General features: G+C 30.4%; 9 protein-coding genes across 9 annotated transcripts; 4 read left to right on the top strand and 5 right to left on the bottom strand.

The window, feature by feature from the left end:
* Positions 1–347: 347 nt before the first annotated feature.
* ASCRUDRAFT_72713 (uncharacterized protein) lies at positions 348–846 on the bottom strand (the record flags this gene model as incomplete). Its single annotated transcript, XM_020192105.1, has 3 exons — positions 348–361; positions 411–695; positions 729–846. The coding sequence occupies 3 exons, from the start codon at positions 844–846 to the stop codon at positions 348–350; spliced, it is 417 nt and encodes a 138-aa protein (XP_020044607.1).
* Positions 847–1,867: 1,021 nt separating this feature from the next.
* ALG13 (N-acetylglucosaminyldiphosphodolichol N-acetylglucosaminyltransferase catalytic subunit ALG13) lies at positions 1,868–2,614 on the bottom strand (the record flags this gene model as incomplete). Its single annotated transcript, XM_020189575.1, has 2 exons — positions 1,868–2,161; positions 2,375–2,614. Coding segments are annotated over 2 exons (534 nt in total), but the record flags the coding sequence as incomplete, so codon positions are not given.
* Positions 2,615–2,942: 328 nt separating this feature from the next.
* On the top strand, positions 2,943–3,975 carry CLC1 (clathrin light chain CLC1). Its single transcript, XM_020194096.1, has one exon. The coding sequence runs from the start codon at positions 3,023–3,025 to the stop codon at positions 3,782–3,784; it is 762 nt and encodes a 253-aa protein (XP_020044605.1). The 5' UTR covers positions 2,943–3,022; the 3' UTR covers positions 3,785–3,975.
* A 726-nt stretch (positions 3,976–4,701) lies between these two features.
* Positions 4,702–5,393, top strand: ASCRUDRAFT_77996 (uncharacterized protein; the record flags this gene model as incomplete). Its single annotated transcript, XM_020194095.1, has 1 exon — positions 4,702–5,393. A coding segment is annotated over exon 1 (179 nt), but the record flags the coding sequence as incomplete, so codon positions are not given.
* Positions 5,361–7,109, top strand: ASCRUDRAFT_77995 (Rab GTPase-binding exocyst subunit SEC15). The gene has a single exon (XM_020194094.1). The coding sequence runs from the start codon at positions 5,477–5,479 to the stop codon at positions 6,860–6,862; it is 1,386 nt and encodes a 461-aa protein (XP_020044603.1). The 5' UTR covers positions 5,361–5,476; the 3' UTR covers positions 6,863–7,109.
* Positions 7,110–7,128: 19 nt separating this feature from the next.
* On the bottom strand, positions 7,129–9,126 carry TPA1 (oxidative DNA demethylase; the record flags this gene model as incomplete). Its single annotated transcript, XM_020190936.1, has 3 exons — positions 7,129–7,437; positions 7,516–8,069; positions 8,130–9,126. The coding sequence occupies 3 exons, from the start codon at positions 9,124–9,126 to the stop codon at positions 7,129–7,131; spliced, it is 1,860 nt and encodes a 619-aa protein (XP_020044602.1).
* A 278-nt stretch (positions 9,127–9,404) lies between these two features.
* Positions 9,405–10,682, bottom strand: OGG1 (8-oxoguanine glycosylase OGG1; the record flags this gene model as incomplete). The annotated part of the gene is made up of 1 exon (XM_020188564.1): positions 9,405–10,682. The coding sequence occupies one exon, from the start codon at positions 10,680–10,682 to the stop codon at positions 9,405–9,407; it is 1,278 nt and encodes a 425-aa protein (XP_020044601.1).
* A 209-nt stretch (positions 10,683–10,891) lies between these two features.
* On the top strand, positions 10,892–12,238 carry RFC3 (replication factor C subunit 3). Its single transcript, XM_020194093.1, has one exon. The coding sequence runs from the start codon at positions 11,133–11,135 to the stop codon at positions 12,159–12,161; it is 1,029 nt and encodes a 342-aa protein (XP_020044600.1). The 5' UTR covers positions 10,892–11,132; the 3' UTR covers positions 12,162–12,238.
* Positions 12,239–12,241: 3 nt separating this feature from the next.
* Positions 12,242–13,556, bottom strand: ASCRUDRAFT_77991 (uncharacterized protein). Its single transcript, XM_020194092.1, has one exon. The coding sequence runs from the start codon at positions 13,533–13,535 to the stop codon at positions 12,246–12,248; it is 1,290 nt and encodes a 429-aa protein (XP_020044599.1). The 5' UTR covers positions 13,536–13,556; the 3' UTR covers positions 12,242–12,245.
* Between the last annotated feature and the right edge of the window lie 184 nt (positions 13,557–13,740).

The raw sequence follows: 13,740 nt of genomic DNA, 5'->3' as shown, positions 1-13,740 counted from the left end.
GTTGCTGCTATGGTTGTGGTGGTGATGATGATTTTGATTATTGAGATCATTAAGGCTTCTATTGTTGTTATTACTATTATTATTATTGTTGTTGTTGTTGTTGTTGTTGCTGTTGCTGTTGCTGTTTGAGTGTAGAAAAGAAGATTTTGAGGTAATCGAGGCAGCTACAGAGGTCACTCTTGAGTTGCTCGTTAAAGCAGGATATCTATCGAATTCTGGAGGAACGTATTTATCGAAAGTGTGGGAAGATAAAGAAGGAGTTTGTAATAGGTTTGAAGAAGAAAAAGAAGGGTTGAAGGTATATCGATTTATGCCGTTATTGATGTCATTATTAATGTTGTTGTTATTTAAAGGAGAATCGCTGTTGAGAGAGTTTGAGGAATCATTTGTGTAATATTTGTTGTTGTTACCAATATTATTGTTATCAATAATAATATTTTTATTGTTGTTGTTAAAGTTATCAGAGGTGTTGGGTTGGTGATTTGAAGCTATATTATTGACAGCGTTGTTTACGTTATTATTAGTAGCATTGGGATTAGCGAGATTGTTATTGAGGTTGATATCGTTGATGGTTTCGTTTGAATGTAGGATATTTGGAGAAATTGAAGTTTCCAAGGAATCAGAAGAATTAATGGATATTGGGCCATCATCGATATTGTTGTGGTTATTATGGTTATTATGGTCGTTGACGTTACCTTGAGCAGGGGTATTGATCAAGTTTGACTTACTATCGCTAAATGGATTTGATGTAGTGTAATTCTGAGAGTCTGGATTGTTGTTATTGGGAAGCTCATTTGGATCCAAGTCTATGTTATTCGATCCAGTTAGATTTCTGGAGTGGGCCATTTCTGAGCAAGAGTAGAGGTATTAATAGGGAGGCAGGAATAGGAAGAGAGTGGTGAGGATGCAGGTAAAAATATAGGTAAGGATATAGGTAAGGATATAAGCAAGAATATAGGAAGAATAGAAGTGTGTGTGCTTCTATAGATTGTGGTTTTGTCTCGAGAAAACAGTTGAAATCGAGGATAGTGAAGGTGGTGTCTTTGAGGTGAGTGGAAATTATTATGGCTTATGAAGGGTATTTTTAGAAGGAAACGAGAGAAGGACAAGAAAGAAAAGATCAGGGAGCACAATTCACCACCAGGGTCGAGGAAGTTGGTGTCTGGAGAGAGAGAAAAGTGAGCAGCAACAGAAACAGAGGCAGCAGAGGCAGTAGAAACAGCAGAAGGAAGAGAAAGAAAAACCAGCTGAGGGTGGGTGCAACAAAAGAAAGAAGGTCTGAGCTCTGGTATAAATATCAATGCTGCAGTTATCCTGTTTCTATTTCAAGCGATTCCACGACGAGAATTTTTGACGATTTTAGCACAAAACACAAGCGAACTGCCGAACGCCCAAGCGCTCGGTGCCAAACACCAAGCTGCTTGCCGAACACCAGGCTGCAACCAGCCCGCGTTGGAGAACGCGCTGAAGAAAGAGACGGTTCTGATGCCAGCCGCGCAGGGTCCTATCGGAGAAGGTCGTCGATGATGTCGTTGAGCACCCGACTGCGGCGCTGAGGACAAAAGCGTGCAAACTGCACGTTATGTGTGAGGAGGTCGTGCATCTTGCTCACAAGCCGGCAGAGGTTTCGGTTCGCGTGTGAGAGGTCGATGCTGCTGCTGCTGCTGCTGCCGATGAGAAGACGCCCGCGCGTGCTGCGCTGCGGGGTCGGATGGCTCTGTTTGGGTGCCGCCATTTCCTGGCTCACAATGCTGGAGAGAAAGGGAGCAACACATGAAAGTTTCCGGAGCGTGTTGGAGACCCAACTGCCGGTGCTTGTGCTGCTTGTGCTGTCTGTGCTGTGGCCCTTGAACTCAACATAGTCAAGATAGTTGGCTGCTTTGAATTCCTTCGAGATGTCTAGCTGGTGGTTGTCCATCAAGTTGCTGTTTATGATTGACAAGAGTTTGTAGTTGCTGTAGCCATTATTCGCACTATTATTTGAACTGCAGTTATTTTCATCTTCATCTTCATTATCACTGTTGTATTTTATATTGAATATGTCTAGTATTGTGCCTGTTCCTGAATGTGTTATTATGAAATTAGACACCTTAATATCATTCAAGTAGTTTATAGTTGAAATCGAATAGCAATTCATTTGCAATTCAAATTGACCATAAATCTTTAAATTAATGTGTATGCAATCTTTTCTGTCATTATTACTATTATTACTATTGTTATTGTTATTGTTATTGTCATTGATATTGTCATTAATATTGTCATTGATGTTATTATTATTATTATTATTATTATTATTATTATTATTATTATTATTATTATTATTATTATTATTATTATTATTATTATTATTATCATTATTATCAGCGCTTATAACATCGGCGCTTATAACGCTGATCTCGCTATCCATCTCAATTAGCTTGTATAGTCTCTCCAAGTACTCCATAAATATAACCTTACTCTGGTTCCTATCCTTGACCAATTCATTGCCATACTGGAAATACATTTGATCGTAGTTATTCAATGCAAGAAATTTGAGAAAAAGAGGATCCAACACAACCTCAATTAATTCACTAAACGTCTTGGTGATCCCACTTGTAATGAAAATACTGTTCATACTGTTCATAATGTTCATATCATCCATACTGCCATCCACACTATCTACACTATTCATAATATTATTATCTCTCGCCTCTAGTCTAATATATCTCAACGGATTATCTAATACTGCTATCTTATCAGCGCAAACCAATCTGATAAATCCATCTCTTCTCTTTTATCCTGCTATCATTCTGCGATCGAAAATGCGTGTATTTGCTGTTCTTTTTCCTCACGCATCAAACACGCACAGAACACGCACGGAACACGCACTTCTCTTGCTGTCCCCTTTTTGCGCTTTTTTCACTTCGCCGATATATTCTTCTGATCTTCCATTGATAATTAATCTGATACTCAACTCTATCACCACACCATCTGCTCAATCTTACACCAATCAAATCACAAAAGAACCCACCGATCTTCCACCATGGCTGAAAAATTTCCTCCAATTCAAGACTTGGATTCTGATGTTGTCCTCAATATTAATCCCACTGGTGGTAACTTTCTCGAAAGAGAAAAACAACTCCTAGGCGACCAAAATGAATTTATAACTGATAACGACATTAACGATATCAACAACAACAGCATCAACAACAATGATGACACTAACAGTATCTCCAACGATATCCAAGATGACGAAATTAACCAATTTCAATCTCAATTCCCAGAATTAAATGACAATCTCTCTAATACAAACAATTTTGATTTAAAAGACTTATCCGATTCTGAAAATGAATTTTCAAATTACAATTACACCAATAACCACATAACCACGACCACGACCACAACTACTTCAACTAGAAACTTCTCCCAAAAAAATGAATCAAAAGCGATAATAGAATGGAGAATTAACCGCGAAAAGGAACTAGCTAAAAAAGATGCAATCTCCTCAAATAAAAAAAATGAAATCTTAGAAAATGCTCACAATCTAATCGACCAGTTTTACGAAAACTACAACAAAAAAAAGGAAATCAACATCAATAAAACAAAAAACGAAGAGCTGGACTTCCTAGAAAAGAGAGAAATTTTCAACAGTAAAATTGAAAATAACCTAGTCTGGAACAATATCATCTCAATTATTGACTTGAAAAAAAACTCAAATACCACAATCGATAACAGAGACAGATCCAAATTCAAATCAATCTTATTATCTCTAAAAGACAACAAAAACGCCCCTCCAAACAACTAATATATAACTAATGTATAACGGATATACAGCTAATATATAGATATAACTAATATATAACCCACTCACTCACAACAGCACCGGATTTTACCTCTTCACGTGCGTAATGAATGAGGTGTTCCCAAACGGGACTTCGATATAATAACCCCAACCTTTCAATCTCTCTTCGCGTCTACACAAAGTAATGATCTGACCTACTCCCCCCAACTCCCCTATTTGACCCCCTCTGATATGGACTGTGTATTCGACAACCTAAGTATCAACGATATAGATAATGATACCGACATAGAATTATCTTCAACTAACAATCTAAGCCTAAAGGAAAACACTAATCTTAACATCACCAATTTAAACTCAACCAGAAACAACAGCTCTTCAAACTTTTTTGAATCTCTGCTGAACCACTCAAATATCAACTTGTCTAATTTATTACTTGACAACAACGAATCTGATCTAATCTTCAACTTGGATCTAAACTCAACTTTATCCTCAAACGACTATTATGACCAATTAACTCCCTATTTAAGAAAAAATTTGAAAAATAATGACAACCTTGATGATTTAATCTTGAAATTTCAAAATTCTTCAAAGAAAAGCCAAAAAACATTACAATTAATATGTCAAAACTCCGAGACTGATATTCTTAATTGTATAAACAACATAGACCAAATCAACTCAATATCCGATGATATTTCACTTGAAATCTTAAAAATCAACTCAAACCTAAAGAAAACAGGTTTGAAATTAACTGAAAAAAAGAAAAATTACCTAAAATATAAAAATATATCGATTAAATTAAACCAATTGATTTTTCTCTTAAACTCTTCCCTACAAATCTTAGAACTATTAAATAAATGTAATGATCTAATTAACCAAAAAAAATTCTTTAACGCTTTAAAAAATCTAGATGATTTGAAAAATTATCATCTTAAAAATGAAAAAATTAAAGATTTTAATTTTTCAAAAAAAATACTAAACTCAATTCCAATCTTAATCGATTCAATAAAGGAAAATTCTTTTGATTTAATTAAAAAACTATTAATCCTAATAGAAAAAAATCTATCAAACTTAGGTGAAAACTTATTCAACTATATAATACTTTTGATCAAAAATTGGAATCAAATTGTATCAAAAAATAAAAACTTAAGAAACTATTATTTAAACTCTTCAATCGAATTAACCTTGAGACTATCAAATTTTGACGGTACAAATGATGATAACTCTGATAGTAATATAATGAATTTTAACCCCTTACAATACGATCAAATAAGTAAAGAATCCATTGATTTGAACCCGATATATGATGCTATATTAATCTATCAAACAATTGATGATTTAGAATCGTTAAAAACAGAATTTAATAAAGAATGGAACAAAAAAAAGGAAAGATTAGTTTATCCTGCTTTCAACAATAAAATCAATAACGATAATAATGACCAACAATCTTTCTTCAAGGATAACCAAACCCTAAAGGTTTTCTTATATAAACTATCTGCTTTTTTTATTATTGATAAAATTATAAATGAAAGTACTCATTATCAATTGAAATCTTTAGATCAAATCAATAACTCCTGGGATTCAATTATAGATAAATTATTACCAATATTAATCAACTACATTAATAATCAAATTTTTTATAATGATTTAGATCAATTAAATGAATTGAAAGAATTTTTTGGAAATTTTATTAAATTAATGGAAAATTTTGAATTTAATATAATTAAATTATACGATCAAATTTTGATTTTATTATTTGAAAGATATCAATTGAAATTACTAAATAATTTTGAAATTGAATATAAAAACTCTTTAGATGAAGATGATTCAATGCCCATGATTATTAATGATACTAATCTATATAATAAAATTTTAGCTGTAAGTTGGTATAACCCCGATGATAACTTTAATGATAGCAATGATAACGATCATAATGGTCAAAATAGTCAAAATTTCAGTAGAATTTTACCTTTTAGTCAAGTTTATCCAATGACCTGTGCACAATTACGATCAATTATTAATAAAAATTTAAAATTTTTAGAATTTAATTTTTATAATTATAATTTTTTCAAAATTAACCAATTATTAATCAATTTCTTAAAACAATTAATGTTGATAATAGTTGAAAAAATGAATGAAAAACTTAAAAGTACATCGAGAGAAGAAATCGCTCAAAATCTAATTAATTTGGAATATTTCCTAATATCTGCAAAGGAAGTTCATATGTTGATTACGAGTACTTATCAATTAAATATCAACGATACTAATAATAAAGATATTAATGGAAACGAACACATATCAATTTCTCTATCAGATAATTTAAGATTAATCAAAAATTTACCTAAAAATATTGAATTGAATGAAATAATCGATAAATTTATTGAAACTAAAAAAAATGCTGAAAATGCCTTATTTACGATTGTTGACAGTAAAATTGATGGTCTTATGGATTTCTTCGAATGGGAATTTGATACATTAGAGAGTCATAAAGGTGAGGTTTCAATTTCCATTCGAGATGTCGGTGAATTCTTGAAAACAATGTTTGAAACAACTTTTATTAATATTCCTTTGAAAATTAAAAATTTATTAATTATAAGAGGGTTTGATAGGTTAATTGGTTGCATTGCTGAAAACTTGATCGAAGACAGTAAAATTATAACAGATGTTGGTATCAATAATTTTGAAATTGATTTAAAATATATCGAGGAGCTAGTTGAGAGCTTGACAACAAATTATAACCATCCAGATAACATGGACAATAATGAAAAGAGTTTGCACCTAATGTTTAAGGAATTAAATCAAATTATTTTGTTATTAAAAACAGCCAGTTATGAAGAATTTAGAAATGATCAAAATTCCAAATATAACCTTATTAAAAAGGAAATTGGGTACAGATTATTGAATAAATATAAAATTGGCAATAGATTATTAAGTGATATTATTTTAAACAGCGGTTCATCCAGCAATAATGGTAATTCTAGTGATTCAGGCAGCAATAATGGAAACAGATCTCCAAGAAGTCCGTCATCAACTGTCAATAAATTTTCTTCTAAATTTTATAGCAGATTCCGTTCCAACAAATAACTCTTTTTTTTGGTTTTTTATTTCTCAAAGTAGGTTTAATTTTTTTTATACTATTTATTATATAGTTTGTATTATATAATATCTTTGTTTGTTTGTTTGTTTTAATTATTCGAATATAATTCGATATAGCTCCAAAAATAACAAATTAATAAGTAATTTTGTAAGAAATTTTGGCCCACCTGAGGAAAATAATTGGAAAATAACGTTAGCCTTTTTTATCAAAAAAAATTACAAGCATCAATATAAAATGATCCAGGAAATTTTGTTCAATCACATCTAGCTTGAACATTCCATTGGCAGTGGATGTCCCAACGACTTCCTTTGGCATTCCAGCTCACATACTTTACAAATTTCATTACATTTTTATCTCTCAACATGATGCTAACATTGTTCCAGCTTGCTTGACTTATGCAAATAACACTGTCATCACTATCACCTTTGGCAGAGCGATAAACTGCTGGATCATCTTGGCCATCTTCCATCGACATGCAAAGCTCATATCCTCCTAATTCGCCAGACTCCCATTCTTTGGTTGGGGTCAAAGACAATGTGGCCTCAAGAACAGCATCGACTGACTCGAAATCGGGCCCTTTTTCTTTTTTGAAGATATTTTGACTTTTTTCATTATCACTACCATCATCCTCTTTTCCAACGCTATCTTTTATCGAAATATTAGTGATTTCCTCCTCATCAATTGTTGTTGCAAGAGTGAAATCAAGACCAGGACGAAATCTTCTAATTAAAATTTGGTCAGATATAGGAACTAAACTTGTCACAATTGAAAGCCATTTTTTAAATGGCAAACTCTTTAAAAACAAAACCAAGTTAATTAATTCTTTTAGCGTTTTGTTATTTGTGGAATCCTTGAGTAAATCAAAATTTGGAGAGTCAAGGGAATTTATTTGTGAATCATTATTAATGGAGTCCTCATTTAGTTCTTCTACTCTTCTTCCATCAATATACATGTATCTTTGTTTTGAAGAAGGAATTGCTAACTTCCAGGGATACTTGATTTGATTTTGCAAAATCGGCATTACCTCATCAAATTCACTTTTTTTAATCAAGTCAAATAAAATTTTCGAGTAATTTGAGTTTAATAAACTTATAATTTCAACAATTGATTCATTTAAAAAAATATCGTTTAATTTTTTTAGCTGCGATAATTCAAGTAAACCAGGGTTTAGAAATTTTCTTAAATACTCTATTTCTGAATTCGAAAAGATTAACAAAGAGAGAGTATTGTTGTCATTATTGTTGCTATCTTGACTGATATTATCAAACTGATCTTGATAATTATTGAAAAATTTTTTATACAAATTAATTTCATTGATTGGAAAGAGTAATTTAATTTGTTTTGGATAATCGTATTTCTGCAATTTTTTTGATTGTAAAGAGCTTAAAGTGCTGAATTTTTGATAACTTTCTTCTTCACCTTCAATGAAACCATCCTCACCCTTTTGAGGAATGTGGAACCAACCTTGAATCGAAATTCTTTGTTTGTCGACTTTTACTTCTTCGACATCGTGAAAACTTTTTCCTGGCTGAACTTTGAAAAAAGCAAAATTATTAAATTGAGGTATGAATTTTGAATGATAATCTGATTCGGGAATATTATCAACGATTGAAGAAAACAATCTTAGGGAGCCCCCATAATGTTCTTTCCAAGTTGAATTTGGATCAGGCAAATATAAAATATAAGATACTCTTCTTGAGCCAATAACATCGTCATGAGTCAATAAATGGCAATGTTTTGTATATGTGTTTAAAGACATATCTTGTTTTATACCAGACAATTTACCAGAATTGGTAACATAAGATATGAAATTTCTGAAAAATTGGGAATAAAGAGCAGTTCTTAATTTTAATAATGAAGGTAATCTCGATAAATCATTGGAATCTAAACCAGATAAATTTGCTAAATCTCCACTTTGGAAAACTTTGTAGATATCAGTTTCCTTTCTTGTAAAATGGATTTCATTCAATATTTCATTACGAACACTTTTTAGTAAATCTAAATTAATTAAAGAATCAATATGACCCCATTTATAAGGCTGCGAATCTAAAATTTGATTCTTGATTTCTTCTTTGTAATTAGGATCAAAAACAATTTCATCAAAGTAATCTTTAATCTCTTTCAATTCTTCACTAAAGTTTTTATTTGATAATCTATCCAAGCTATTCAATTTCAATAGTTTCTTCTTTGATTGTTTTGGCGAGGATTTCAATGTTCTTTTGGATGACTTTTTGGATGATTTTTTGGACATTTCTAAAGAATATGAAAGTTGTGTATTTGTAAAAATGTGATTATAGAAAAAAATAATAACAAAAACAAGAGACAATTGAATAATATATGAGTTTAATTGTTGTTGAAAAGAATATAAAAAAGAAATCAAAGAGTTCCAAACCCTGTTTTGGGAGAACGAAAAAAATTTGAGTGAAAATTCAGAAAAATCACCAGATTATGTGAAAACGGGAAATATCAATAAAATATGCTGAAAAATTTATTTTTAAATAAGAATATGCCTCAAGCATTGCAACTTTTTTACGCTAATGGAACAAGATCAGCAGTGGTTTCGATTTTTGGTTTCTTAGGGAGCTGGAGGTTTTTGAGCAAAATTCTTCTTTTGCTGTTTTTGGTGTTTCTGCTGCCTGTGGTGCTTGTGGTGCTTGTGGTGTCTTTGGTGCCCGGAAACTTCTTTTTCACAGTAGCAGGGACTACAGAGGCAGCACTGTTTTCAAAATCCTCCATGTTGATGTTTGCAGTGAATAAAACAGCCTGAGCCCATCCAGCATATTCTCCCCAAAGATCAATGTAGAACTTGGATATTTTATCGTAATTTGACTTATTCAAATTGGTACCAGCTAGTTTTAATCTAACACTTTTTATATGTTTATTATCTTCGTTCTTGATGTGCTTATTGGTTAAATAGTACTTTTTTGTTATGTTCAAAATATGAGTATCAACTGGCACAGTGTAGTGTTTATCAAGACTCATTAAGCAAACACAGTCTGCTACTTTCCTACCAACTCCATTCAATTTTAAAAGATAATCGAGAGACTCCTCGTATGATAAATTTCTCAAATTGTACAAATCACTCAAACAACTTGCATTGTTTTCATCGTTTTTATTACCATTCCTATTATAAATCATATCAGTTGTATTTGCAATAAACTTCGAACGATAACCAAATTTTAAATCATTTAAAAAGTTTATTAAGTTAATCACTTTGAAATCAAATTTTTCCAAAATTTCTTTTGGTGAAGGAAATGAAAAATAATCAATATTTTTAAATTTAATTATAAATTTCCCAAAATTTTCACACAATGACCCAATCATTTTTGAAATTCTTTTTATATTATTATTTGAAGAACAAATGAAAGAAATTAAATTTTCCCATGGGTCTTGTCTTAATATTCTAATACCAAAATAATTTCGTATTTTTGCTTTATTAACAGTATTGACTATTTTTTCATTAAAATGATCATCAATTTTTGACCAACTTTCATACAACTCACTTAATTTAACATTATTTTTCAATTTTAAATTGAAATAATCAATTATAAATTGCTCTGTAGACTTATTTTTTGTAGTTTTGTTTTCATTATCATCGTTACCATTGGGAAATAAATCTGAATAATGCAAATTCAGTTCATCTTGCTTAAGAAATATTACTCGATCATCAAATGAACAACTCCAAATTTTATCAACACTATCATAGTTCCATCTAAAAGCTTGTCCCGACTTCAAAACATTTGCTAATGTTAGCTCCTTATAGTTCATTGGAATACTCTTCCATTTTAATTCTAAATCAACTGTCATTTTTATTGAGCGATAATATCATTGGTTCACATCAATAAACACTCATCACTGATGTTTTGTTTTATATAATGTGATATAGTAGTCCAGATTCTTAATCTGGACTTTTCTCCAAACTATTATATAAATATCACGTGAAAACCAGTCTTACAAGCTTTAAAGTCTAATCATTGTTTTATTCAAATTGCCAGAGAGAAATATCACCAAATTTGGTGTAGTGTTGGTGTTGAAATGTTGAATCAATTCTCTGTTAAAGCTGAAATAACATTAGTCTGGTAACGAGATTCAAGAAATAGATTTGAAGAGGCTAATTTTTAATCTGGTTCTATAATATATAATTAAATTGTTTTTCTTTCCACATCTTTTAACGCGTTTTGGTACCAACAATTTGTTACAGCTCTTTTTTTTTTATTTAATTGAACTTTGAAAAGTGTTATCAATAAAATTCATCCAATGAGTGATAATAATAATAAAGGCACAAAGGAAAATCTCCCATGGGTTGAGAAATATAGACCATCATCATTAGATGAAGTTTATGGACAATCCTCAATTATATCGACTTTAGAAAAATTTGTTGAAACAGGTAAATTACCTCATTTATTATTTTATGGACCACCAGGTACTGGTAAGACATCTACAGTTTTAGCATTAGCTAAAAGGATTTATGGTGAAAAACTATACAAAAATATGATATTAGAATTAAATGCATCAGATGATCGTGGAATTGATGTTGTTCGTGATAAAATTAAAAATTTTGCCTCGACGATGCATATTTTTTCAAAGGGATTTAAATTAGTTATATTGGATGAAGCAGATGCAATGACAAATGTTGCGCAAAATGCCTTGAGAAGAATTATTGAAAAATATACTAGGAATACAAGATTTGTTATATTGGCGAATTATGCCCATAAATTAAATCCTGCCTTATTATCAAGATGTACAAGATTTCGATTTCAACCATTAAGCAATGAATCAATTAAAGAGAGAATGCAAGTTGTTAAAAAAGAGGAGAAAATAAGGCTTGCTGAGGATGCAGAGTTATCATTATTGAAGTTAAGTAATGGGGATATGAGAAAAGCGTTGAATGTTTTACAAAGTTGTAAAGCGATATTAGATTTTGATGATAGTGATCAAGATAATGGTCAAGAAATTAGTCTAGAGATGGTTTATGAATGTATTGGAGCACCTAATCCTAATGATATTGAAACAATTTTGAATTCTATTTTACGAGATGATTGGACGACTTCATATTTGACATTGAGAAAAATATCAAGTGATAAGGGGTTAGCCTTGATTGATTTATTAGAAGGATTTATAGAGATTTTGGATAAATTTGAATTAAAATCAGAAGCAAGAATTGAGATTTTAACAGGATTAAGTGAGATTGAGTATAATATAAGTAAAGGTGGAAATGAAAATATACAAAGTAGCGCAACAATAGCAGTTATTAAGAATGGAATGGAAATACAAGGTAAAAGTTGATAATTAAGTAGATATTTATTTAAAAAATTAACAAATTTAAAAATTAAATGAATAAATGATTAAATGGTTAAATGACTTGTTAAATTATTCATTTAAATCTTTATTTAAATCTTTATTTAATTTTGTATAAAATTGAATTAAAGTCTTGTGAGGAAATTTCAAATTTTCAAAAAAATAATTTGGTAATTTTGATTTTAATAAATTTAGGTTATTCGAATCTTTCATATTATCTAGTAGAGGAATATACATGATTTCTATATCTATTTCGTTATCGTTCTCATCGTTATCGTCAGTATTATTTTGATTATTTTGATCTCTGGGAATTAATAATTGATAAGGTAAATAAGATGAATCATTGATTGAGGATTGAGTGCAATTAAAGATTAAATAATTGTTTTGTTCATCGATATTTATATCATCGATTCGAATTAAGCACATAACTTCAATTATATCTAAGATCATTTCATTTTTATCGAGTTGAATTTTCAAATTTTCAATTTCATCATTATCTTTAATTTCTTTAATTTCTTTAATTTCTTTAATTTCTTTAATTTCTTTAATATCATTAATATCTTTGATATCTTTTTTATTGGTTTGGTTAGTTTGATTATTTAATTTAGTTTCTAATTCATCAATTTTATTTTGCAAATTTTGATTTTGAGCTGATAATTGATCGATTTTCTTATTTTTTTGACCAATAATTTGATTTAATCTGTCAATCTCTTTTTGATCGTCATTTGTATCGGTTTTCTTATTGCCGTTACTATTATTATCATTGTCATTAATAGAATTGAATTTAGTTATCAAAGAGTTAATTAGTTTATTTGATAAAGTCAATTTCAAGTCAGTTTTGGTTTTATAATCATTAAAATTTTTTTCTAAACTTGAATTTTTCAAATCATTGAGCAAATCATTTATAGTATTTTGATTAAAGATATTTTTCTTTTGATTTTTAGAGGTTTTTGAATTTATACTCTGAGCAATATTTTTGTTAATTGTGTTGTTAATTGAGTCGAAATTGATGGGTTTTTCACTGTTGGTCAATTTTGAATTGAAATTGATAAAATTAAATATTTGATCAGGCACAATAATGCCATTTTGAGTTAGTATGTCTTTCGTCTGTTTATTGAAATTCTTATTGTTGTTTTTCTCTTTTTCTTCTTTTCCTTCCTTTGCTCGCTTGTCTCTTTTATCTTTATTGTCTTCAGCAGCTTTATCGTTTGTTTCTTTGGCGTTTTTCAGAGGTCGCTTGGAGGAGGAGCGAGTAACTCTCTTGTTGGGGTTTGCTGGAACCAACACATCGCTGGAGTCGTTGCTGGAAGCACTGGCTAACGTCTTCTTTGTGCCTGAGACTCTCTTTCTCTTGTTTGACATGTTTTTGGTCTTTCTTCTGCTTCTGCTTCTGCTCCTCTTCCTCTAAGCTTCTCTCTTTTTGAATAAATAAACACCTTCAACGCCAGTGGCGTGGGTCGCCCTATTTTCGCGCAAAAGGTGTTGGGAAATTCTACAATAAGTAATTCTAAATATTTTCTGTTTGTTATCATAATATGAAGAAAAAATAATGTTTCGATTTGATTTT

The sequence above is a fragment of the Ascoidea rubescens genome (genome assembly GCF_001661345.1).
Source record: "Ascoidea rubescens DSM 1968 unplaced genomic scaffold ASCRUscaffold_19, whole genome shotgun sequence".
Taxonomy (NCBI): domain Eukaryota; kingdom Fungi; phylum Ascomycota; class Saccharomycetes; order Ascoideales; family Ascoideaceae; genus Ascoidea; species Ascoidea rubescens.
The sequence above is the reverse complement of the archived record's forward strand: the minus strand, read 5'-3'. Positions and strand labels throughout refer to the sequence as shown.